Source organism: Corvus moneduloides, chromosome 7 (assembly GCF_009650955.1).
Source record: "Corvus moneduloides isolate bCorMon1 chromosome 7, bCorMon1.pri, whole genome shotgun sequence".
Classification (NCBI taxonomy): domain Eukaryota; kingdom Metazoa; phylum Chordata; class Aves; order Passeriformes; family Corvidae; genus Corvus; species Corvus moneduloides.
In genome coordinates this window covers 1,128,437-1,153,183 of record NC_045482.1, presented here as the reverse complement: position 1 = coordinate 1,153,183, position 24,747 = coordinate 1,128,437, and the positions used below count along the sequence as shown (strand labels likewise).

At 49.5% G+C, this 24,747-nt stretch overlaps 1 protein-coding gene across 3 annotated transcripts; it reads left to right on the top strand.

Annotated features, from left to right (window-relative positions):
• The first annotated feature begins 5,308 nt into the window (after window positions 1–5,308).
• Window positions 5,309–16,386, top strand: SPP2 (secreted phosphoprotein 2). 3 transcript variants are annotated; one of them, XM_032114980.1, is made up of 7 exons: window positions 5,309–5,468; window positions 5,565–5,689; window positions 6,695–6,817; window positions 7,934–8,044; window positions 9,705–9,759; window positions 10,268–10,378; window positions 16,094–16,386. In XM_032114980.1, the coding sequence occupies exons 1-6, from the start codon at window positions 5,420–5,422 to the stop codon at window positions 10,366–10,368; spliced, it is 564 nt and encodes a 187-aa protein (XP_031970871.1). In that variant the 5' UTR covers window positions 5,309–5,419; the 3' UTR covers window positions 10,369–10,378; window positions 16,094–16,386. The 3 variants fall into 3 exon arrangements, with proteins under 3 accessions (XP_031970871.1, XP_031970872.1, XP_031970870.1); XM_032114981.1 differs by lacking the exon at window positions 16,094–16,386 and adding an exon at window positions 13,892–14,777; XM_032114979.1 differs by having other exon boundaries at window positions 5,310–5,468; window positions 16,097–16,386.
• The last annotated feature ends 8,361 nt before the right edge of the window (window positions 16,387–24,747 follow it).

Below are 24,747 nucleotides of genomic sequence, written 5' to 3'. Positions count from 1 at the left end.
TTCCTCTTGCCTTGCCAGCCTCACAGCGACACTTGGCAGCTTCAGCTGCAGCCTGTGCCCCTGACTGACTTCAGTGGCCGTGCTTGAGGGCAGAATCGCCTTCCACAGTCAGGCGTCCCAAGATCGGTGCCATCGTGAGAGAGAGACTCTAATGGGACACAAGCCCTGTGCTGCAGCTGTTGTCCCTCTCCTCCATGGAGGCACATTACAGACACGTGCATGAGCTTCCAAACTAAATCCTGGACTTGCTTGGAACAAAGGAAGCAGCCGCAGCAGGCGCTGAAGAAAAGCAGGGACTTCTGTGGCTCAGTTTTGCTCTCCACTTGGGTAATCACAGAATCCCAGAGCACTTTGTGTTGGAAGGTATCTTAAGGATCATCCAGTTCCAGCCGCCCCGCCATGGGCACAGGTGGTGTGCACGCACACCTGTCACTAGAATTGGAAGAACACCTGGCTGCCATGTTTACCTTTTCCCCTCCTGGATTTCAAGCTAAGAGGAAAAGGTCAGCTGGTTAAAGCTGAATCTTGTTGCTCACGGAACTAGGAATAGGAGTCTCCAATGGGACCTGGTATGTCCATTCAACCTTTGTAAGATCCCACGGTTGGAGCTCAGCCCTGTACAGCCCAGGCACAGGCTCCAGGCTGGTCCATTTCAGCATCCCCAAGTCTTTGTGGCTTCCTGTGCACCCTGAGACTTCTGAATCCATTCTCGAATTCCCAGTTACTGCTGTGCAGGACGTGAGAACACAGTGCTTGGAACAGCCTGTTTGGCTCATTCTTGGGTTTGCTGCTCCCGACTAAAGTAATAATCAGGAGTATATGCAGATGCACAGGTATAGCTGAACACCAGGGACTTTCTATGTAGTGTCTAAAAACATTGTGTGACTGTTCAGAGACTCTAAAATGCAGAGGTGAAAATGACAGCTTTGGTATTTAAGAATCCTAGAAATTTTTCTGCTCAAGGATTTTAATGCCAATGCGGAAATGACAAAAATATTAAAACTTGTTTTCATGGGCAATGCCTTTTAAATGGCATCAGTAAACTTACAGGGGACAGGGTATGACACTGGGGACAGACAGTACTTGGCAGTTAATGGCTTCAGATGTGGGAGATTAATGTTTTGCCCGGTTTCCCCCAGGAGTTCATGTTTTCCCAGGGCTTTGTTTGACTGGTCACTGCAGGTAACTTCCACTAAATGCAAAAGGATGTTGCAGCAGAACTTTTGGAGAATGTGCCTTAGGGATAGGGAGAAAACTTTGAGAATGATCAGCAGGGTCTGGAAAACTCAAAAAAAAAAAAAGAAAATTAAAATAGATCTAGCTCTGTGACTTTTCAGGCATGACTCTTTGGGTCTGGAGGTAATGTTTGCTTTGCATCAGCTACAAAGTTGTGCAATGACCCTGTAAGAACTGTTCCTGCTTACCCGGCAGGCACAGGAAGGCCTCTGAAACTTCAAATATTTGAAGTTTCAAAGGGTCAAAGTAATGAAGTGAGGCCTCTGAGATTCTGCTGCAGGCTGTGATGTTTCGCAGCACCCGTCTGGTCTGTGTTACTGTGGTTTTGGTTGCTGTAACCTGTGCTTTCTGTTGCTTCACTTCCAGCAACACCCGTAGGGGCTGCAGAGGGTGAGGTTGTGTCCATCGGACCTGCAGTGCCAAAGGGATCAGACACTGCACAGAATCACAGAATCATTTTGGTTGGAGAAGATCTCCAGGACCATCAAGTCCAACTTGTGGCTGATCCCTGCCTTGTCACCAGCCCAGAGCACTGAGTGCCACCTCCAGGTGTTCCTGGAACACCTCCAGGGATGGGGACTCCACTCCACCCTGGGCAGTTCCAATGCCTGACCACCGTTTCCCTGAAGAAATTCTTCCTGATGTCCAGCCTGACCCTTCCCTGGCACAGACTGAGGCCATTTCCTGTCATCCTCTCCCTATTCCCTGGGAGCAGAGCTTGACCCCCCCCTGGCTGCACCCTCCTGTCAGGGAGTTGTAGAAGTGAGAAGGTCCCCTCTGAGCCTCCTGTTCTCCAGGCTGAGCCCTCCCAGCTCCCTCAGCCTCTCCTTATATGACTTAAATGTGTGGCAGAGGGTACCAGCTTAGGACAGTGCATGAGCAATTAGAGAAATTGGAATCTCAAAAGCTTCTTCTCCTTCCCAGGGCGTCAATGGTTGGAGAACATTCAGCAGCCCACAGGCATGGGCTGTATGATTTTCTGCCCCTATCTCAAGGGACACAGCAGATGAGGTACGAAGAGAATTAAAGCTGAGTCTGTTGTGTTTGTGAATTATGGATCAGGTTGCAAACCCTCTGTAAGTCTGAGCAAAATTTAGAAGCCTTTCTCCTTCCTCTGTCAGCTGATGTCAATGTAAGTCTCCCGCAGGTGTGGCGAAGTTACTCAGAGAATCATAGAACACTTTGGGTTGGAAGGGATCTGAAAGCCCGTCTCATTCTGATCCCCCCTGCCATGGGCAGGGACACCTTCCACTAGCCCAGGCTGCTCCAAGCTCTGTCCAGCCTGGCCTGGAACTCTTCCAGGGATCCAGGGGCATCCCCGGCTTCTCCGGGCACCCTGTGCCAGGGCCTGCCCACCGTCACAGGGAAGGATTTCTTCCCAGTATCCCATCTAATGCTGCCCTCTGGCACTGGGAAGCCATTCCCCCTTGTTCTGTCACGTCATGCCCATGGTAAAGAACTTGTCAGGAAGCTTTTGATTTTGCTAATGGCACACCACAAAAGCTATGGGAAAACAGAGGAATGTACTGCTGTGAATTTACTTTTCTTTTGTCAGGAGGGACATCATTAACTTTCATCTGTCATCTGAGTGTCCAGGAAACAAGGGATCAGGAATAGCTCCTCAGTGCCTGGAATGCTGTTGAAACTGTTTTCAGCATACAGGCACGTGGTGATGCTGGATGGTTTACATTTTAAAGGAAAATGCGTCTTGTAATTACCAAAATTTCACTCACAAAGAGGAGTTATTGTTCCAGTTGTCTGGGAACAGAGCTGACTTGACTGCTGGAAGTGAAAGGGGTCTGAAAATAGTCATCTAAGAGAGATGCTTTAATTTCCTCATTTCTTAATTAACACCTGTTTGCTGTGTAGATTAAATCGGATACAACTCCCTCCCTCTGCCCCAAGCTGCCTTGGCATCTGGAACTTGCTGGTGGTAGGCTCCAAGTTAAGTCCTTAAACTGTCAGTTCTCCATCTCACCTTTCATTGCTTCTCTGTGTGCCATGGCACCACTCACCACCTGGTGCTTCCTAGCAGAGTCCTTATCAGCAAATGCTGGAGACTGGACACAAAGAGAACGTGGTGAAAATCTCAGACCTCGCTGTAAACCCAGAACTTGGGGCACTCTGAGTCTGAAAATGTAAAATTGGTTCCACTGCTTAAGTCTACTGAAAGCAGAGATTCAGGGAGCTGGAATAGCAGACATCGCCGTTGTCCAAATGCTGTAAAGCCAGGGCTCTGCAGAGGAACGTCGGTTTCATTAAACAATTCCCAAGTCCCACTCAGCATTACTACAATCCTGCTGGCAGCATTTCCTAGGAGCTACTTGAAGAGGACAGTCTTTAAACTCTGCAGTTGGCTCAATATTTAAAATTACTCTTGGACTGCTACAACACTGTGCCTCGGTTGTTGGGAAGGAATTTTATATACTCAGCTTCCAGTGGAATATTAGCTGGTCCCAGCATACAAGAGGCAAATGGTTCCCTTTTTAGGGATGAAGTGGAAGGCTAAATGTTGTCCAGACCGCTGCAGCAAGGTGAAAAACAACAAGGATCTTGGGACTCTGAATGCCAAGTTCCTCCTCTTCAAATGGTCTGAGCGGTCTCATTCCACGTGTTTCATCACCACCTCTGACTGATCGCAGAGAAACCACGGCAGAAGCTGGTCAAAGAGCTCACCTGAAGGTTTTGCCTTGATCTGAGGCAGCCTGGTCTTGGCTCTGGCAGCAGGGAAGTTGGGCATGACTCCTGAGAGTCTCCAGCTCTGTTTAAATCCTTTGCATTGTGGTGCTCTGGCATGGCTGCAACCACAGCAGAACATTCCTGGCTACAGGTGAGGCTGTCCAAGAGCTGGGAGAGAACACCTGCAGCTGCACGGAGCAAGGAGAATGGATGTAGAGAGAGGCTCTGTCTTTTGATTGGGAAGAGTTTCAATTGGCAGACTGGACCCCGTTCCCAATGCTGAAATCCAGGCTGGCTGGTAAAAAGTGCCCACCCCTTTTTCTTTTTTGGCTTATGGACCTGCAGCCACCTCTCCCAAGGCAGTGCCTGGGTGGGATGGCACACATGTGGTGAGGTTCCTGTTTGGCACCGCCTCTGCTTGTCCCCCCGTGGTTCCTAGCGCAGTTTCCATGCTCGTAGCTCTACCAGCTACCAGCCCCAGGTTCCTTTTCCAGGATCCCACAGCAACAACAGGGCACAAATCCAGTGACCATCAAGTCTGTTGGCCTTTAGGGGTCTTTGCCCTAGAACACCTGTAGTGTTGAGTGACACCCAATTCCTTCTGTCGCTCGAGGAGTCGGATTCTCCCGGTGTCCAGCCTTGTGACCGGCTGCCACGCTGCAATCCGACAGCTTACAAGCAGGGGGAACTTTATGCTTTTTCTTATTTAATTTGAGCCTCCCACAAGTTCCCGTGATTTGGGAAGTTCTTAAAATGAGCCCGTGCCACGGAATTCAAGTGGAACTGCAATTTGAAGGCTAATGGAGGAATGTCACTCATGGGATCTTCAGAACGGACATGGTTGCACCCATCTCTGCCTTGTGAACAGGCAGCAACAGGTGAGCTTGCTTAAAGGCAGCAGTTTCCAACATCGTTTTCCAAAAATCCCATTAACTTTTGGGCTGAAACTGGGGGTCCTGGTGATCTGCCATGTGTCTCGGGTCTAGGAGGCTTCTCGTGGGTGCTTTGGTCTGCAGGGTAACGGTGGCAGTTCCACGTGGGTGAATTCCCCTCTGGTGCTGGGGAATCCTCAGGGAATGCCAGCTTCTAAGTGCTTCCAATTGCTGCCAAGACGTGAAGGTCCTTGGTCCAGTGCTAAGGGAAGAGTTGACTCACCCCATGGAAAACAAATGGCTAAAAGTGAACAAAATAACTAGATTCTGCCTTTGGCTATGGAGATATCAGGAATCCAGTGCTCCCTGAACTCTCCAGTGGGGAATTCAGTCCTGGGAAAAAGGCACTGCAGCCCATCGCTTATCAGAGAGCTACTGCTAGATGGAGAAAAGCGGACAACAAATATTTACCCTGGGATCAATTCTGTTTAAAGTGCAATGTTTGGAGCAGAGCTTGGACGTGGGGAGGTCAGGCGTAGGATCAAGGCTGCATTTATATAAAGACAGAGGGATATGCTCTGGGAATCCTTGCTTGGAAAGGGAAAAGACTGGAGGATTTTGAAAGACACGCTATGAAGATCTTAATTTTTGTCCTCACACTGAGCATTTTCTCCTGTTCAGGTGAGATGGAGCCACATCCTCCTTCTTAGGGTGGTTTTGGGGGTGAAAAGTACGAGCCTACGATGAACTTGTGATGGAACTGTGCCTCCCTCTCAGGGTTTCCAGCATATGACTATGAACTCCCAGTCACAGAAGAGGCTCTCAATGCTTCCATTGCACGGATCAATTCCCAGTCGTGGAGCAGAAACCTGTACGGTGTTGTCAGGAGCAGAGTCATGGGAGTAAGTGCACAGACAACGGAGATCCTTTACCTGAAATGTGCTTTGCTGGGATGGAAAACTCTTTTCCACCCAGTCCTGGGAACCCAGATGTAGTTGGAGTTTGTTGATGCTGCTTGGAAGAGGGTGGGTTTGAGCCATCATCTGAAGTTGTGGTTTTAGGAACCTAAATATCTTTTGTATGTAAGCTTCTAATTAAAATACTTTAGGAATTCAGATTTTTCAAGCCTAGAGTAGAAGTCCTCGAGGGTTGTCTCGCAGGATTTCTTTCAAAAGTGATGTTTTTGAATACCTCCAGCTAACTGCTTTGCTTTGGGCATCGAGCAACATGGTTCATCTGATGCTCCTTGCTGATTAAATGCCCCCACAGTTCAGGATTCTTTCTCTGATCTTTATGTCATCTGTCTCTACGCACCAATTCTGGTTTAGATCTGCTAGAGTCTAAGTGCAAGCAGGAAACCCCTGTCTGTTTTAATTTGTGGTGCTAAGAATTGTCCTGGATGCCCCCCGAGTTAAGGAGTTAAAGCTTCTTAATCCAAAGTTATCATGTCCATGCTCCTGAGCACCCTCAGAACCTTTCTGTTTCTATAGGTGGCCTGTATCAAGTCTTCTGCAAGGATGAATGTCAAGATGACATATGGATTTATATAGTTTGGATTAAAACCCCCAAATATTTGAAAGTAGTGGGAATTTGTTGCTTGTTGGGGTTTTTTTGGGGCATTGCTTTTTTTCTTCTTTCTTGAGTCTCCCATCTCGAGCTAAAGCATTGACTAGACTACGAGAAAGAGAGAAGAATAATCAAAAAGCAACAAAACTGTCTAAAGCTTGGGGCAAAGCCCATCGAGGCAGCTTTTCTCACACACATCAATCTGCTCTAAACTGGGCACTGACCCCTAATGCCCTTGTGCCATTTTCTGCCTGACAAAGGAGCGAGATTGCCAGGGAGTGAGGGCAACAGAAGAGTGGCAAGGACATAATGATGTGTTGTGTTGACCCTCCTTTCACCAGGTGGACATGTGGGACAGCGATGCCTACAGGTTAGATCTGCAGTTCAGCATCCGTGAGACCGTCTGCACCAAAGCTTCGGGGAGAGACCCCTTCACCTGTGACTTCAAAACTGGGCCTTTCGTGGTAGGTGCCCCTGGTGGGAATGGGAACCCTCCCTGCCATGCAGGATCTTCTCAGGACGGGTTGGAATGCTGCTGGTGCTGAAAAATGAGGAACGGCTGGCTGGCTGGCTTTCTGGAGCAACCTGCAGCATGGAGGGGGTGTTAGGTGGGAAGGGTCAGTGGTGGGAAACTCTTCTGCCTGGTCAGCGGGGAGGGCAGGGAGCTGGAAAGAGGATTTGTGTCTTGGAGCAGCGTGTAGTGAAGGCATGTGTGCTTTTGGGGCCAAATCCTAGAAGGAGTGGCTTGTTCTGTAGGATAAGAGGGTAGAAGAGCTGATGTTTCTCTTGCTTTTGCCTATCTGGGCGTCATATAAAGCGTTATCTTCCTGTGTAGGGCAGACCCCCCCTCTGTGCTGACAGTGCTGATCTCTTTCAGATTTTTAACTCCCAGCCTGAAATAAAAAAGCTCTTGACACAGCTCTTGCCCTGCTCTGAGTCTTAAATCACCAGCCTTGGTGGAAACACATTGTCTTTGAGTCTGGACTTCTCTGTGCAGAGGTACTTGGGCCGAATGACATCTCTTCTCTGGAGCTGAGCAGCTCACGTGTGCGTGTGGATGGCAGCACACAGAATTGTTGGTTGTTGCTTTGCTATTTATCTTTAAAAACACAAATGTTGGTGTTATCCCTTTTATCCTAAACTGACACCATCCTTCTCTTCTTCTCGGGGCAATACAGTAGTGGGAGGATGTGTTTTCCAAACCTGAGTGCAGGTTTTGCTGCAGTTTTTTGTCAAATTGCAGAGACAACACCTTTAAGGGTAGTTTAAACTTCCAGAGCTGGAGCTGCCGTTGGCATAGCCCTGCACAGTCCTTCTCTTTGTGCTTGGTGATGCCAGATCTGTGAAAAGGATGTGGAGGTTTGCTCCTACCTCGAGCAGGCTCAGAGGTTTGTACAACAAACACGGAGTTGTGGAGCAGGAACCTGTGTGTAGTCGTGTATAATCTTTCTTGGGTTTCTTTCCCTCGGAATTTGTTTTTTAAATCCTTCTGCAGGTTCCCAGCCCCAATGAAACGCCCACGAGAGGGTTTGTATTGGGTGTTTGCTGTGTGAGATTGGCTCTGTTTTGTTCTGTTGCAGCCCACTGCTTCCTGCAGGAGTGTTGTGGAAGTCTCCGGGGAGCTGATTTCCAACATCACCGTGCGGTGCCATCGCAGCACATTCAGCTCTGAATCGATGAGCAGTGAGGAGGTAAGGAAGGGGAAAACCGATTTTTGCTGCCTGGGGGAGGGAAAATTCTGCCTACCCTCTTTTAAAGAGAAGTCAGGTGTCTGTGTGTGCTCCTGTTGCAGCTGGAGGTCTGGATCAGGAAAGTGGCTTCAGTTTGAAATCCAGCTGAGGGCTCTGACCTTGCCTGGGAGAGTGTGACTCTCTGTGGCAGTCTGGCACATCCATCAACTCCAACCCTTCCTTCACTGAGGATGTGCCTGGAGAACAGTGATTGGCACTTCTTGGACACACAGAGATCCCTGTGGCTCTGGCTCTGTCACCAAACCCAGCTCTCAGCTGAGCGGGTCCTCACAGCGCAGCCCAAGGACATTTGGTCTGCTGAGATCTGTGCTCCCTTTCTGAGCTCTTCCTTGGTTTTTAGGGTGTTATCAATGCTGACCTAACCTGGAAATTCCTGCTGGCTGTTTCCAAATCGTGCCAGTGTCCGCTTTATCCATGAACTGACTCTTGAACTTGTGTGTCTGCACTCGGAACACAGCTCTACAGTGGGTGTTGTGCTTGAGGGAGCAAAGTTTCACGAGCAAAGATACGGACAGCTTTTGTTTTTGGAAAATTCTGGGAACTAAATGAAGAAGTTGAATTGTAGGATCACTGAATGGTTTGGGTTGGAAGGGTCCTTAAAGCCTATCTTGTTCCACCCCTTGCCATGGGCAGGGACACTTTCCACTATCCCAGGTTGCTCCAACCTGGCCCTGGACACTTCCAGGGATCCAGGGGCAGCCCCAGCTGCTCTGGGCACCCTGTGCCAGGGCCTGCCCACCCTCACAGGGATGAATTCCTTCCCAAGATCCCACCTAACCCTGCTCTCCTTCAGCTTAAGGCCATTCTTCTTGTCCAGTCACTACAAGCCCTTGTGAAAAGTCCCTCTCCAGCTGCCTTGTAAGCAAATAGGATTCTTTGTTACTTTCCGTTGCCTTGAATTGCCAAATTAGCTCTTCATTTATACTTTTTTTTTATTTTTTTCTCCTCAAAATCTCCATTCAGAGCTAGCTAGTGAGTGCACCCCAGGAAGCAGAGCATGTGTGAAGCACTGGGATGTGTAACACAGTCTGGGATGCTCCGTCAGTTCTCTGTGGGTTGACATAACTGTTGTTTAACAGGGCACTCAGCACCAACACTGGCTTTTACAAGCAGACATCTTCCCCCAGGCCTTCCTTAACCATCACTTAAAATTCAGCGCTGCTGCCAATATTCCTGGTGGGGAATATATTTCCTGCAATGTTAATAAGGACTAAATGCCAAATGGAATTACTGCACTTGGAAAGGGAAGTGTTGCCCTCTGCAGAGGGCTGCAGCAAGTGCACTGTTAGCTCTTGCTGTGGAGCTGTGACTCGGCTCAGGGCATCTCAGCTTGGCTGAGGTGGTGTTGGTGTATCTGTGGTGGTATTTGGATGGGAGAAGGAAGTGTGATTGACTGAGGCTGGCATCACAGAATATCCTGAGTCTGACGGGATCATGGAGTCCAAGCCCTGGACTGCAGGAGTATCAGCCAGAACCTTGTTTTCAGCGAAATTAAGAATGAGGTTTGGAATTACTTTAGTGATCACCTAGTGCCAGAGGAAATGGAGAGGTGGGACTTCTTGCCAGGCGAGGTTTTTAAAGAAATGTCTTTAATTTCCAGATGATTCATGTGCCGATAACGACCCCTAACAGGCGAGGCAGCGCTCGCAGGGAAGGTAAGCCAGTTCTGCCACCCTGGAATGCCCTGACCTGTGATTTCCTTTTGGGACATCTCAAGGTCATCTGTCTGAGGGAGAAGACAATGTGAAAAATCAGCTGTTTGCTCCTTGCACTGGACAACTGGCTTTTCCCTTGCAGAGGGGTGTCCAGTTGAGGGTGCAGGGAGGGCACTGTCCTGCCAAGCCAGGCCGTGCTGAGGTTTATGCATTTTCTGGGTTGCCAGATTTGTACTCTCATAACCCATACTTGTGTGCAGAACGCTGAATGTTTTCTATTCTGGAATCACAGAGTGGTTTGTGTTGGAAGGGATCTGAAAGATCATCTTGTTCCACCCCCCTGCTGTGGGCAGGGACACCTGCCACTATCCCAGGTTGTTCCAGGCCCTGTCCACCTGGACCTGGACACTTCTAGGGATCCAGGGGCAGCCACAGCTTCTCTGGGCAGCAGTCAACACATGCTTGAAAGCACCTCGTGCTCACAGATGTCTCCGTGTTCTTTTTTTAGATGATGCCTTTGCTCCTGAAGCCTTCCCTTCAAGGGGAAGAGGCAGCAGCCCTGGAGACTGGAACAAACCCAGCTACTTGGGCACTGACAAGATGGAATAACCTGGTTTGGGTGAGTATGGGTTAGGGTTAGGGTTGAGAGAATCAAAGAGCCTACAGCTCCAGGAACATGGGGCCTGGAAAAGGCCGTCCCAGCAGGGCCTACGTCTTTGCTGCTCCTCCATCTTCCTGATCTGGACCACCCATAGTGATGGGGTTGGGTTAGGGTAGGCTTAGGGTTGGGCTTAGGGTTAGAGTTAGCTTTTATACACCCTGGGCCTGCAGGTTTTGTGGCAGGGTGGGGAAGTGACTGCTCAGGATGAAGAACTTCAAGCTGCTTCACTCCTCGGAAGGCATCCCAGCCACAGAGCTTGTGGCTGTCACTGACTTTTGAGTTGTCCATGCCATATCCTCCGGTGTACACCAGTGTCCTGGGGTACAGGTAGTGTGAAAAGTGTGCAGGAAAACCCATCTGTAAACTCAGAGTTTGAGTTTGGTGTAGGGTTCTAGGCTTTTGGCCTCAATTTTCCTCATGACAAGAGGGACACTGAGAGGCTGGAGCGGGGCCAGGGCAGGGAACGGAGCTGGGGAGGGGCTGGAGCCCCAGGAGCGGCTGAGGGAGCTGGGAAGGGGCTCAGCCTGGAGCAAAGGAGGCTCCGGGGGGACCTTGTGGCTCTGCACAAGTCCCTGACAGGAGGGGGCAGCCAGGGGGAAATCGGGCTCTGCTGCCAGGGAACAGGGACAGGAGGAGAGGGAACGGCCTCAGGCTGGGCCAGGGGAGGTTTAGATCAGATATTAGGAATTTTTTTTCCACAGAAATGATTCTAAAGCTTTGGAACAGGCTGCCCAGGGAGGTGATGGAGTCACCATCCCCAGAAGCTTTCAAAAACTATGTGGATGTGGCACCTGAGGACTTGGTTTAGTGGTGCTGGCTTGATGGCCAGACTTGGTGATCTTAAAGGTCTCTTCCAACCTTAGCAACTCTGTGGTTCCTTTTCTCTTGGCCAGCAGAGCCACGTTTCTGTCTGATGCTCCGTGGATTCTCTGGGCCTCCTCCAGAGCAGTTTCCCTCAGCAGGGGTGTATCGCGTGGCTGTGGGATCTGGAGCATGCTCTGGCAAAGAGACAGATGAGTTGTTGGGTGTCCTGGTGCTTCAGGAAGTCACCCACCATCCCTGTGCTGGTGGGTGAGCACCCTCCCACCCGTGGCTTGGTGTGTGTATCCTGCAGATTTTTCGAGGAATGGCCGTGTCTTTGTGCCCAGTCAGGTGCCCCAGGGCCACGCAGCTCCTCCAACAAAAAACTGAAGGCATCTGGGAGAGCCACGGTGTAGTTTTCCCTGGAAAAGCACTTGGGAAATCTGTGAAGGAGATGTTCAGAGCCCAATTAATGGGAATGATAATGAAAGACACCCGTGATTTATTGGAGCTGGCAGGGCCTATCCTACACGAAGCACCTTTGCTGACCTGCCTCTGTGGCTCTGTGTGGGAGCAGCTCTAATTGCTGCTGCTGCTGCTTTACCAGCCATCTTAAGGAGTTAATCTAAAGGGAAGTGGTTAGAAAGAGTTTCAGCAACACGGAATGAGCTCATTCTTTGGCATGCTGAACAGGTTTAAAGTAGTCGGGAGAGGAAGGGGAAATTACTTAGTGCTCTGTCCTTGTGATTAAAAAGGCTTCCAGCTCTTGGGTACATATCATTAGCAGGTCTCTGTCCCTGTGGAGTGCCAGAACTGTGTGCTCCCTGTGTGTGGAGCTCAGCTCCAGCCTGCTGTGTTGGAAACGAGACAGTTTTAGATGGAATTTAGCACCGGTGACTCACGAAAAGCTAACACATGTTACTCATAAGCACAGCCGTGGTAAACCTCGATGTGCTGAAGGAGACAAGCCTCCTGCTCTCCTGGAAAGGAGATATCAAAGGAAAACCCAGGCACCCTGCTCTGTTAGTAAGAATTATTTCATTAAACCCATATGCTGTTTTAGTTTATCCCCGAGCCACTAAAGCCTTTTTAACAGGCCTTTTTAATCCCTGCCTGTCTTCTTAGAGGAATCTCTAACTTTTCCTTGCATTTGGGAAGTGCCAGGTATCTTTCATTCTCCAGCTCTCAAGAAGAGCTATCCCCTTCAGGCAGTGCTCAGAAGTGCTTTGTGTTCTTGTATCTAACGCCCAACAAATCTCCAAACCAGAAGCAAGACTGAAAATGTTCCTGAAAAAACCCCAAAACCCCGTGAAACCAACGGGGAGAAATTTATGGTTCTCGAAACCCAGAGCAGTTCAAACTTTGATACTTTCTGCTTGCTCTTGAAGCTGGGTTGCAAGTGTCATTTTATGGAGCTGTATTTCATGTAAGTGTCATTTATGGAGCTGTGTTTCCTACCAGTTTCCTGGGATTTGGACATCTCAGAGGCAGATACATCAGGAGATTTAAAGAGAATATCAACCCCATCCCCAAAGCCCCTTGTTTCTCTTGCTTTTATCAATTTGACTTATCAGTTGCAAAGTCTGGAGAGGAATCTTCCTGATTTCACTTGTATCCAGAATTAGAGGGTTTCATTTGAAGCCAAAAATTAAACAGATTTCATGGGTCTGAGGCCAGGAAAAGTTATTCCTGGCTGTTTTCCCTGGGTTTTGGCATGTGTGTGATCCTGGCTGGCATTATTGCAAGCCATGCAGTGTTTGGTGGGGCACGGGGAACGAGTGCTGAGTTTTGAAATGGCAGTAGCTCAACTGGCTTAGCTTAGCTGAGAATATTTCGGGGGAGGCTGGGGAAGTAGCAATTTAATAACAGAAGGCTTTCATCTCTTCCTGAAAGAACCTGGTGCTGACAGGCAATGCTAGGCAGGTTCAGGTAAGAAATGAAATGTGATTTTTTTTTTCTTTTACACACCAGAATGGGTAACTGACTGCTGCAAAAATTGCTCAGGCAAGTGGCTGACAGTTTTTCATGCTGGATTTTACATTTCTCTGAGCGAGGCCTTCTTATCTTTTTGGCTACAGGAATTATTTCAGGAGAATTCTGTGCCTGACTTTGTGCAAGAAGCCAGGCTAAACGAACTCGCTGGTGCTCTGTAGCTCTTTTTGTTTATTAGAATATTCAAGAGGAAAAAAATCAGTGCCATTGTTATATAAAGAACATTTTCAAGTCTGCAGTCTTCTGATCCACCAGTCTGCTGGTGCCTGCAGGAATTAGAAATTGCATATGAAAAACTCCATCAATGATTAATGAGCTTACTTCAGTGACAAGTCCTAATCAGATTTTCTGGATTTATTTCCTAGTCCATCTCCAGAACTGGGGAGATTGTGAAATTCCCGTGGCATGCTCTGGGGCCGGGTCTTTCCCACAAACAACTCAGGGCCCATGGGGAGTGCCAGGAAGGGGGAAAGCTGCTGTACAAGAGCTGATCACCTGTTAACAACCCGAGCCTGCAACGAGCTGGAATCTGCTTCATGGTGCTCATGGCTCTGAATCCCAACGAGGAGCCAAAAAATGGCTCGAACTTACCGACCACCTTGATCCTCGGGAAGCAAAAGGGCCCTGATGCTTTGCTCTTCCAAAATCACCTGCCTAAGGCAGTTTTTTCTTGTGCAGGGTGAAGCCTGACCCGTGAATTATATCTGGAGTCTCCCCAGCAATGCTTCATGTCCTTGAACAGGAAGATCAAGGAGCAAGTTCCTGCCTTTGCAAAACACGTGTAGATGGTGAATGCTGATTGTCTCTTGCTCATTAATCACGCAAGGAAAGTGTTTTGAAACAGGAAATCAACCTCCTTCAGCATCAAGCCGAGGGGCTGTGATTTCCTCCTCGAGTTTTCCGTATTTTCCTCACAATTGCTCTCTGACTGAGGTCTCTGTCACCTGGCACAGCTTGCTGCTGGCAGGAGGGTGGCGGTGGCAGTTCTGAGGAGCTGATGAGCAGCACTGCACGTGCAGAAGTGGATAGACTGGCATCCTTAAATCTTAGGGTGGGGTTTTTTCTTTCAGTGGAAGAGTAACAGGCAGCATTGGGCCTCTTTTCATACCTAAGAAATCCAGGATCAGACCTTCAGAGTGACATGGAAGCCTGTTTATCTGTCTCCTGCAACTATAATAACAGAGCAGGGTTCATGGCTCTCCTGGGGTATGAAAAAACGAGCTTTAATCCCCAGCGTCCTCATTAAGGAGCTGCTGGATTTTAGTTGCGGTTTTATATCCTCATGTCTTTGTTTTTGCCTCTCCCGTTCACCCGCCCACTTTCTACAGCGCTTGTAAAGCAGCTTATTGCTTTCTGTGGAGCAAAAAAAACCCCAAGTGAAGCACCAGAGGGAAGGAAAATCCCTGCAGAGTGGGATCTGTTGCAGAGTGCGTGAGCTCCGTGTTGGATGAGCTTTGGGAGCGAGAGCTGGAGCAGCTCGTGCCTTGGGGAAATGACAGGCTGCTGTTTGATGGCTCCTGCCACCGAGCCTGGCTGTGAGGGCCGAGTCCTTGGTGTCACCTGGCAGCTGGGATGTGCTGTGGCAGGGGACAGCACGCTTTTGTCTGTTCAGAGGCAAAGGGCTGGGAGTGAAGCAGAGCCAGGCAGGACCTTTCCCGCTGCTGAGGTCAGAGCGTGGCGTGGGGAAGGGGCAGAGGTGTTGCAGCAGAGAGGAGAATCACTGTGACAGTCTCCTGGTGCTGTGAAACAGCAGCAATTTTATTTTTTCCTTGCCCTTTGTCGCCCTCTTCTCCATCTGTTTTGAAGGATCAGACCCACAGCTGCATGGAGGAAATTGTTCCTGCTTAGGGAGGACGCAGAGCTTGGATGATCCCTTACACTGCACAAGCCCCTTCATCTAATTCCAGGGGAAAACCAATGGGGCTTCCTCCACTGGAGGAATGGAAAGGGCTCTCCACTGCCCTCAGCCTATTGCTCAGTGCTGGATTTTGGAAATGAGCTTGTCAAAGAAGCAGGCAGTTGGGAAGGACCTCTCAAAGCAGGGCTGTGGAGCTGAGGTTGGAATGCCATGGGATAGAGATCCCTCATCCTCTTTGGGCTCCAGACAGGAACCCTCCTGGGGGAAGACTTTCTCCTTAAACTGAGATGGAATTTCCTGTGTTCCCACTGGTTCCCTGTTTCTTCTCTTGCCCCTTGGTCCCCAGCAACGATTGCAGTGGCTGGGCCTGGCATCCCCCTTCTCCAGGGCTGGGCAGGATTCAGGGGCTCCTGGACAAGCTGTTCGTAGAGAGTCACTACATGTAATCCCTTCCACATGTGTGTGGACTCTCCTTTCTTGCCCGAATCTGTGTCTAAAATTTTACTAACAAAACTGTCTCACGGAAAAATTTCAGGTTGCCATGGTGACCAACTTGCTGAAGACACAGTGTAGGCTACGGAGTGCTGGGGAAGCTGTCACACGCTCCCTCCGAAAAACACCTCCCCGACTTCTTCTGAGTATTGTACTCTCAATTCAGATTCATTTCAGAGCAGACCATACATCAGCTTCTAGCCTCAACCACCTCTGCTTCTGAGACGTGACCGTGTGTGGTGATTTGTGTCCCGTGGGACTTATTTCACTGTTGTTAATTTTTCTAACAGTCTGCTTCTTCTCATTCCCTTTTTTTTTTAACCCTAATTAGCCATTGCCATGACATTTGAGCACATATGAAACGTTTTGTGTACGCAGGTTTCTTTTTGCAGATTCCACATGGTGGGAAGCAAATTAATAAGCAGCTTGTTGGAGCTGAATACACTTTTCCCCAGGATGTTTGGTTGGTTCTGTGACGTATGAGACAAACTCTCAGCTCTGACATTTCTCCTTCCTCCCTGTTTTTAAAGCAGATTGGAGAATGAGAACAATCAAGATTCAAAGATCCAGCATGGGAAGAAAGAACCTGGTGCCCTGGCCTTTCCTTTTTGGTGAAAAACTGTTCTGCAGTGGAGCGAGAGTCTTCCCCCAAACTCACTTTCTGCTCTGATGGCAATTGGAGGAGCTCATGAGATGCTAAATACACCCTTGTCCATCCATAGCCCTTCTGACGTGTTAGGTCTCCCTGGGAGGACTGGAATTTATCTGTGTCCAGGATATTTCCACCATCCCATAATGATGCTATTAAAAGCTCGTTATCCCATCTGTTTGTTCTGCGTTGCTCCCTGCTTGCTCGTAATTTTCGGTGATGCTCGTGGCTAATTACTCATTATTCAGAGTGATCCACCCACACTTAATTCCTTTCTCCCCGGGCTGCGGACAGAGAAGCCTGCTTGCTCCAAATCCAGAGTTGTAGCCCACCAGGAATGTGGCTTTTATGGGTACTTGGGCGCCAATGTGGAGAGCTGAGGGCTGCTAATGACGGTGGTTGTCAGGTACTGGTGGCTTTTGGGAGAAGGCCGGGTTAGAGCAGAGCTCTGATGTGTTCCTCACCTGGGAAAGAAGGTCTTAGCAGTCTTGTCCTGTTCTCTCCACTTCCCGCACAGAGCCCACCCTTTGGCTCTTTGGGAAATGAAAGGTTACTGTGCAGCTTGGGGGGTTCTTGTTGGGTTCTTTTTTTAAGGCTTTGTCAGTCAAAATCAACTGATTTTTCTCTCTAAAGCCACTCTCCCACCCAGTTTGACTCTCACTTTATTTTCCCTCCTGATTGCAGCTAGGTAGCCTGATTTGTAGGAATTTCCATCTCGAAAGCTTGAGAAAATGTAGTCAGAGCCCTCGATGCTCACCGGTAGCAGGGAGCAGAAGGTGCTGATAAGGTGTGGAGGTCTAAGGGAGAAAGGGATGTTTTCCTTTTCCATGCTGGTTTTGCTTTGCTTGGATGAACAGGATGGGAACATCACCCCTTCAAGGCCAGGTTGGACGGAGCTTGGAGCAGCCTGGGACAGTGGAAGGTGTCCCTGCCCATGGCAGGGGGGTGGGATGAGATGGGCTTTAAGGCCCTTTCCAACCCAAACCAGTCTGGGATTCCACAATTCCTTTGCTCTGAACGCACAGTGCCGGAGTCCTTCATCATCCGTCTCTCTGCTGCAGCTGAGCAATTTTTGCTGAGCATCTTCTTTCCCAGTAGGGCTGATTTCACACCTCTGTGCTGGTTTTAGGTAGAACCAGGACTCTTCATTGGACAGGAACAACTCAGGTGCTTTCTGAAACCCCTGAGCTCAAGTGATGGTGGCTTAGGCCTTCTCATGCAGGTCTTACTGGCCCAGGTGAGCAGAGGACCTTCCTGGCCTGTTCCTCCAAGACCTGCCTTTGTTTCCTGGAAGGGATGAGGTGGGTGGACACAGGAACCAGCTTCGGCTGGGCTTGTACCCTTCCCTGTTTCACTCTTGCTTTTCCCAGTTCCCAACAGGCAGTTCTCAGGGCCAGGAGTTGGACTCAACAATCCTTGTGGGCCCCTCCAACTCACGATATTCCACGACTCTGTATTTTGCTGATGTGTGATAATTAAATGTGCTCTTCTCTACACATACACACACACAAAAAAAGGAAAAAAACCCACTTTTTTTGGTCATCCCCCCCCCCAGCCAAAATGATTGCTTTAAGCTCCTTGCTGCACGCATGCAAATGCCTTCACACCTAGGAGCTGATGTGGCATCTGCTGTGCAGATGTTTATCTGGCATCAGGGAGCAATATTTCCTTTGTCCACATGACTTCCCTGAGCTTTTCCTGGTCTCAAATCGCTGACTCAAGCACTTGATGCTCCAACATACCAATGATCCTTGCTAGGGATGCTCCCTTCCAACTCCCCTGGCTGAGAGTTTGGTCTGTGTAAGCAAACCATGAGTTTTGTTGGTGGATTTTGCTTGGGGAGTGAAGATTTATGCAGCAGCAGGGACAGGGAGGGAGCTTTCCCCACACCCTTAGAGACACTACTTGCCCTGGAAAGAATGTGCAGAGTAGAAATTCTCCTCTTGCAGACTTTGAGGCTCTTCAGAAACTCTGAGGCAGCAAAAAAAGGAAGGGAGACAGCAAAGCCATCAGGGATGAGACCGGGGCTTGCTGCATGCAGGGACTTTGTTCGAGCATTGTTGCCTCACCAGAAGGTGAAACGTTGTCACCTTTCCAATGCAAAGCAGTTGTAGGATGAGGCAAGAAGCGAGGGTTTGGATTTGTGTGGTAATTTGGGGAATGAGCAGCAACAACTGCAGCTGCCCGCAGCGGTGGGGGCACTGACCTCCAGCACTGCAGTCTGTCCCCAGGGAAGGGTGGAAACTGCTGACTTCTTGCTCTCTGAGAAAAGCAGTAAAACCTGCATCCATGGCAGAATCACTCCTTTCACATTCATTTTCTCTGGGTTTTTTTGTACACCCCAACACTTTTTATGCTGACAGTGTCTGGGCAGGAGTTCCCGTGGTGTGGGATGGATGAAGGACACCACCACACAGTGATGATGTGGAAAAACTGGGCTCAGTTCCCTTCTCTGCCTTCAGTCAGCACTTGTGGAATTTGGGCTCCAGGGTGCCACAGCATCTCATTTCCCAGACCCTCTTTTTGGCATCATGGCACAGATGCTCAGTGATGGACACCCCACCCCTCGAAGCGTTCCAGGCCAGGCTGGACAGCGCTTGGAGCAACCTGGGCTAGTGGAAGGTGCCCTGAGGTGGTCTTTACAATCCCTTCCAGCCCAGTTTGTGATTCTGTGATCATCACCAGGCACTGGTGTGGTTTGTGCCACCACGGGACTGGTACTGGTGCGTTGGTAGCCCTACGGCAAATTCTGTTCACATGGACTAGCTGGGAGTGGGTGGAACTACCAGCGATCAGGAGGGGTTCAGTCCTGCCTGGAACTAGCCTAAAAGAGTTCCCAAAGAGCAGAGATGATCAGCTGGATGGAGCCTAGCCCATGTTAGAGAGAAGGCTGTTGCTCATCCTGGAGGAATGCGGAGATTTCCGGGCATACGGTCTGCTGTCAGCAACCTCAGCTCGGGTTGCTCATCCAGACTGACCCCTGGATGATCTCCCTGAAATGAAGGAGAGGCCTTTCTTGCCAAAGCCATGTCCTGATTCGGAGTGGGGAGCTGTTGGGAGCAGGAGCTGAGCGTTTTCCCATCGGCTCTGCCGTGGAGCGCGGGGTTGGCAGCGCCTCTGCGAGTTCAGCACGGACCCTTGGGAGGGTTCTGGGGCAACACAGCCGTGCTGAGGGTGGAGAACATCCTCTGTGGCACAAAAGGTCAGTAACTCATTCCAGGGCTGTCGGTGAGCGTGGCTGGCCGCTCCTGCTCCTGCTTCCCAGTGGTGCTGATGCCCACTAGATGTCAGAATTGAATAAATGCAAAGGGAGGCAGCATCTCCGGTCTCAAATTATTCCCCTTTTTTCTTTTTCCCCTTCTGATTTCTGGCCAGCTGCGTGATAAAATGACCTTTGTGCAAGGAGGCTCGGTGTGTTTAAATGGTGAAGAGAACAGGGGATGTAGAGGAGAAGTGACTGAGACAAAAAATCCTGGCCGGGTTGGAGTGCTTGTTTTGCCTGTGGCAGCCCAGAGCTTAAATTCTGCTCCAGGCACAAAGACGGTTTTGCTTTTTACTCCGTGGGACAGTGGAATTTTCTTTCTCCTGCATGACAGACTTATCCTTTCTGATAAAACGGCTTTAAATCAAAATTCCCAGCCACCCCTTGCCTTGGCTGTGCAGTGCCTTTGGTAAGAGGAAAGCTAAGGGAAATAAATGCTGCTTGTGGAGAGGGCTTGATTTTAGAGTTGAAGTCTTCTACCTGCTCCCAGCTCCCACCTCTCCTCTTCCTCAGGAGCTCAGCTCATTCATTGCAGCTGCTTAACTTTAGCAAGAGCATCCTGATGGCTCTAAAGATTAGGTGTGCTAATTAATGCTTTCACAACCAGGAGGAAATTCGCTGCTGCCTGACATTCCCAGCTGCCACAGTGTTTGCTCCTTTCAAACCTCCCGCTGGCTTTAAAATCCCGATGTTTTCTCCCCCCGCTCTTTCTCCCAGGACAAATTGTTGCCTCTGTCTCATGGCACAGTGGGGATTCTCTGAAGGAAATGGAGCGCCAGCACTTGGCAATCATCCCGTGGCGAAGGCTTCTGAGAGGGTGCTGGTGACGTGTCTGTGGGCACTGCTTGTCCTCTGTGACAAACAAGGAGTCCGGGCTGGAAAACCAGCGTTAGACCTGGCAAGGGGAGCTTAAAACACGAGTCTTAACTCTTCCAAGGAAGTAAAGCTCCTGGAAGTGATCTAGATGTTCACTGGAGATTAAATCAGGGGGAGATTAAGCTGGGAGAAACGTAGCCCAAGAAGGAAATTGGGATTTCATGTTGGCCTCCAGAGACCAAACTGGTTTAGGGTATTATTTATCTGTGAGCCTTGAAGGAGGAGACCACCAGGAAAACCACAAAGCCTGGCAGGATCCCAGGGATTACAGGGCCTTGATTAATGAGAGTTTAAAAAGAATCTTATGTGCTTTTGGAGAAGGAATATTTTTTTCTGAGCAGTGGGAAGGTGATGCTGCTGGCTGAGCCTCCTGATGTGGAATGAATAATGGAGAGGGGAAAAAAAAAAAACCCCAGCATCCCAAATGGAAGGCTGTGGATTTAAAGAGAAAATGAAACCCCATAATCTCATCAAGAAGAGGTCCCGTGCAGAAGAATGGGGACCAGAAACATTTAAACCTAGGGCTCCATGACACCTGTGGGTTACTGGGATAGACTCGTCGAATCTTTCAGGTTGGAAAAGGCCTTTGAAATCATCGAGTCCAACTGCCAGCCTAAAGATGGGGCAGCAAAACCCCAGTAACTTTTTCTGTGCGTGCTTCAAAGGTCTTTCATTTCCTTTTGTGTTTGAATGCTGGAGGCAGCCTTGTTCAACAGTGAGAACTCTCTGTTAGGCAGGCTTGCCAGGGGCTTTGGGAGCAGGTAGGGTGGATAAAAAAGACAAACCAGAAAACCCTGGGATGGTCTCTGATGCAGGGGCTGCTAAGGCATGTTTTTATACCTTTCCTGCTTAGTGGAATGGTCTTCCAGGGTGTTTTGAGGGGAAGAAGCACTGACTACAGGTAATGCTAGAACCGATTGCAAAAGCCTTCGAGTCGTTTGTTTTTCTAAGCTGGTGTTTTATTAATTTCCAACTTCTTATCCTCTTGGAAAAAAAAGAAAAAAAAATCACATGTCCATGCAAAGTTTTTTCTGGCTTCTTGAGCTCTTTTAAAGCATTCACAGGTCCTGCTGGTGAATTTTCTGGAACAGGCCCCACACCACCTTTCCTAGCAGAGAGAAAGAGACTCAAACACGTGAGGTTTATGCATCAAGAAAGACACCCCCCCCTTTTAAAGGGTTGGAGCAGCGGATCTGTGCATCTGCAATGTGTTCAGTGAACCAAAACACAGCTTTTTGTCCTAAAAGCTTATATGCTAAAGTTTGAAAACACACCTGTTGAAGTGGAGGTGTCTGAGGAAAGACCAAACGGGAGTGGTTGGGTGCTCTTTGGAAAGTGGCACAGATTTCAGTTCCTTCACTGAAAGAGGATGGAACCAAAGCCTGGAGCTGAAGTAACAGGCCTTGGTTTTCTGCCACGATCCTATGACTGTGTATCTGTCTTTAAAATGACTGCTCATTATGACTATTTCATCACGAAATGACTCTTTGGTTGCTATCTGCTCTTGGGCAACAGGCCGTCTCCTGACACTTCTGCATTTCTCATCCCTCCCTGGCTGAAACAGCTCTGCAGAAAGTTGCCAGCAATCCAGTTCCCCTAAAAACCCCTGTTTTTAAAGAGAACTTACTATTTCTTGAAAACATTGCCCGCTCCCACGGTGAGCAAGAGCAGAGATCCTCAGCGTGGTGCTCGTGCCTGCCTTCGATTGGCATTTGCGGTGTTGGCTCTGCTGGAGACGAGCAGCTCGGAGCAGAGGGCTGGAATTCCACGGGGATGTGCTGGGAGGCTGGAGCCTGCCATGGGTTGAATGTGAGTGCTGCTGGTGCGGGAGACTCCCCGTGTTTTGTATTCCCAGCCATGCTCTGATACTGCAGGGCCCTTGGCCTTGCAGGGGATTCCAAAGCCCAGGAACCAGGAGCTGAGCGGGATCTTTGGAATCTGCCCCTCTGAGCAACCAGAGGAACTGCAAGGATGAAGTCTGGGGTTTAAAACTCTCTCTTTTTCTTTACTTGATGCCAGGGCTGTTCATTTAGGGATGAGGCTTCTGTGGGACCTGGTGGGAGTGGTTTTTCCTTCCAACCCTAAGCATTCCCAGACCTGCCACCCTTTGCACAGCCTCGATGGGTGCAGTGGTGGAAGGAACGGGGCTGGTTTCACCTCAAAGCTGCCAGAGCCAAGGGCCAGCTGGCCAAAGGCTTCTGGTGCTTGTGCCTCCCCTTTGCTCCTAGAGAGAAGGAGAAACAGAAGAGATCTGTGTTGACGTGGAAGAGACGCTTTTCAGCTCTCACCCAAGGGGATGCATTTTTGCCCATATGTGCAATTTGCCAAGAGTGGTAAATCCACTCCTTAGCAGCCCAGGACACGTGGGCAGAGCTCAGGAGAGGCTCAGCTGAAAGTCTTGTGAGCACTTTGCCTTTGCCTTCCTTGGACGTCTCACCACTTCCCTGCTGGGAGAGCAGACAGGGATGGCCCTGCTGTCCTGACAACGCACCTCCCCAGCCCCTAAGGTGTTAACAAATACGGCAACAGCTTTGTTCCAGAGCTGGTAAAGGATGTTCTGAATGGCTGAGCCCAGCGTGGGCCAGAACTGCACGCCAGGTTCCCTTGCACTAATCCCAATTAACGTCACCACAGGACACGCTGCTGCACGGAGGCACGGAGCACGAAGGTTTTGCCATGGTTAAGGGACCTGCAGGTGCTTGCTAGCGTGGAGTGCTGCCCACTTGGAGGTTACTTGCTCTTTTGAGTCCACTTCTAGCAGAGAATTAAACCAGCCAGCCACCATCTGGGTTCCAAGACACTGATTTTAGCAAACAAGCATCACAAAAAGTCTGTCTTCCCCTCGTTTCCCTCTCTCCCCCACCCCCCGTCCTGCTCTTCGCTGATCAGGGACAGCCGGTCCAAGTGTGCAAGGGAAACACGAGCTGAGGACATGAAAGGCAGGGAGACAAGGCAGCTCTGAAACTAGGTTAGAGATGAAACGAGCCTGAAATTTGGCAGCTGCAGGCAAGGCTGGGTGGCCCAAGGGGAACGGCTCGAAATGATTGATGAGATAAATGATTAATGAAATGGTGTGATTAGCCCTGCGCGGGGCTGCGTTCCTGTTTGGATCCCAAAGACACAAACCCAGAGGAGCTGGGTGGGTGTGAGTGATGCAGAGGAACAAGGGCAAGGGCAGCATCTCCCACGAGGCAAGGAGATCACTCAAGTCAACCTCACGTCGGCTTTCTTGTCCCCCCACCCCACCCCGGAGTCTAAAATATGCCCCCCTGTTTGGAGGGTTGACTCATCATTTGGTACAGGATTTGCCATCTGCACATCTCTCTCTCTCTGTTCAGGCAGCTCAAATAGAAAGAATTTAATTTGAATCTCATTTTACACACCGCTTTTGCTCTTACCTTCGCTGCCATCCACTGAACACCTGGGCTCTGCCCAGGTTTTTTTTGGCGTGTCAGGAATTTTGGGTCTCCTGGGCTTCCAGGGGCTGTTTGTATGGGGACAGTAGTGACCTGGGGGAGTTGTGGGGGGTGTTCCGGTCTCATTCTGCTTTTTCCTGGCAGATACTTCTTTCAGGAAAGCAGGACGTTCAAATAACAGCTAATCTGTCATGCTGATAGTTGTGTCAGTGGAGTCTAAATAAGAGATCGATCTGTGTTTACACCCCCCCCCCCCGAACTCCTCGGAAGGTTTTGGAAGGAGGGGAGTGCTTGTGGGAACTGGTTGCATCTGCTGTTAGATTAATAGAGTCAGCCTTTAGAATGACATAACCATGCCCTCGAGGGTTGGGGGTTCTTTGCCAGTTTAAAAGACAAAAGCCTTGTTCTGTGATTCCGCCAGACCCCTGTTGCTCAGACCCAAATGTTTGCAGCACACAATAGTGCCAATCCAGCCTGTCCATCGGGAGGTAGCTTGAAGAACCTGCCTCTTTGGAGCCATCAGGTGAACTTTCTTCTCTCCAGAGTGCAGACACAGGCGTTGGCTTCCCGTGGCTGGCGTGGCCACCTAACGCCTTTTTGGCGTGGCTACGCCCTCCGAAATAAACCACCAAGATTAGAACAAAAGCTGCACCCAGGAGATGCTGTCTCTCCCAGGATTTACAGCGTCTCCTGGTTACTTAATGCCAGCTGGCTGGGGTGGCTGGAGACTAAGTATGGATGTGCACGTATCCATGCGTGTGTACACAGAGATCTAAAAATTTCTTTAACAGCTACAGGATTTTCTTCTCCCCCTGCACTCTGCAGTCCTTCAGCTGTTGTTGATTAGGAGGACATTGATGTATAGAAGCCATACAATACAGAAATGCTATATTTCTTCACCTCTCCCTTTCCCCAAGTGACTGCTTCGAGAATCCGGGAAGCCGAGCTGATATTCTGAGTAACACCAGTCCGGGCTCTGTT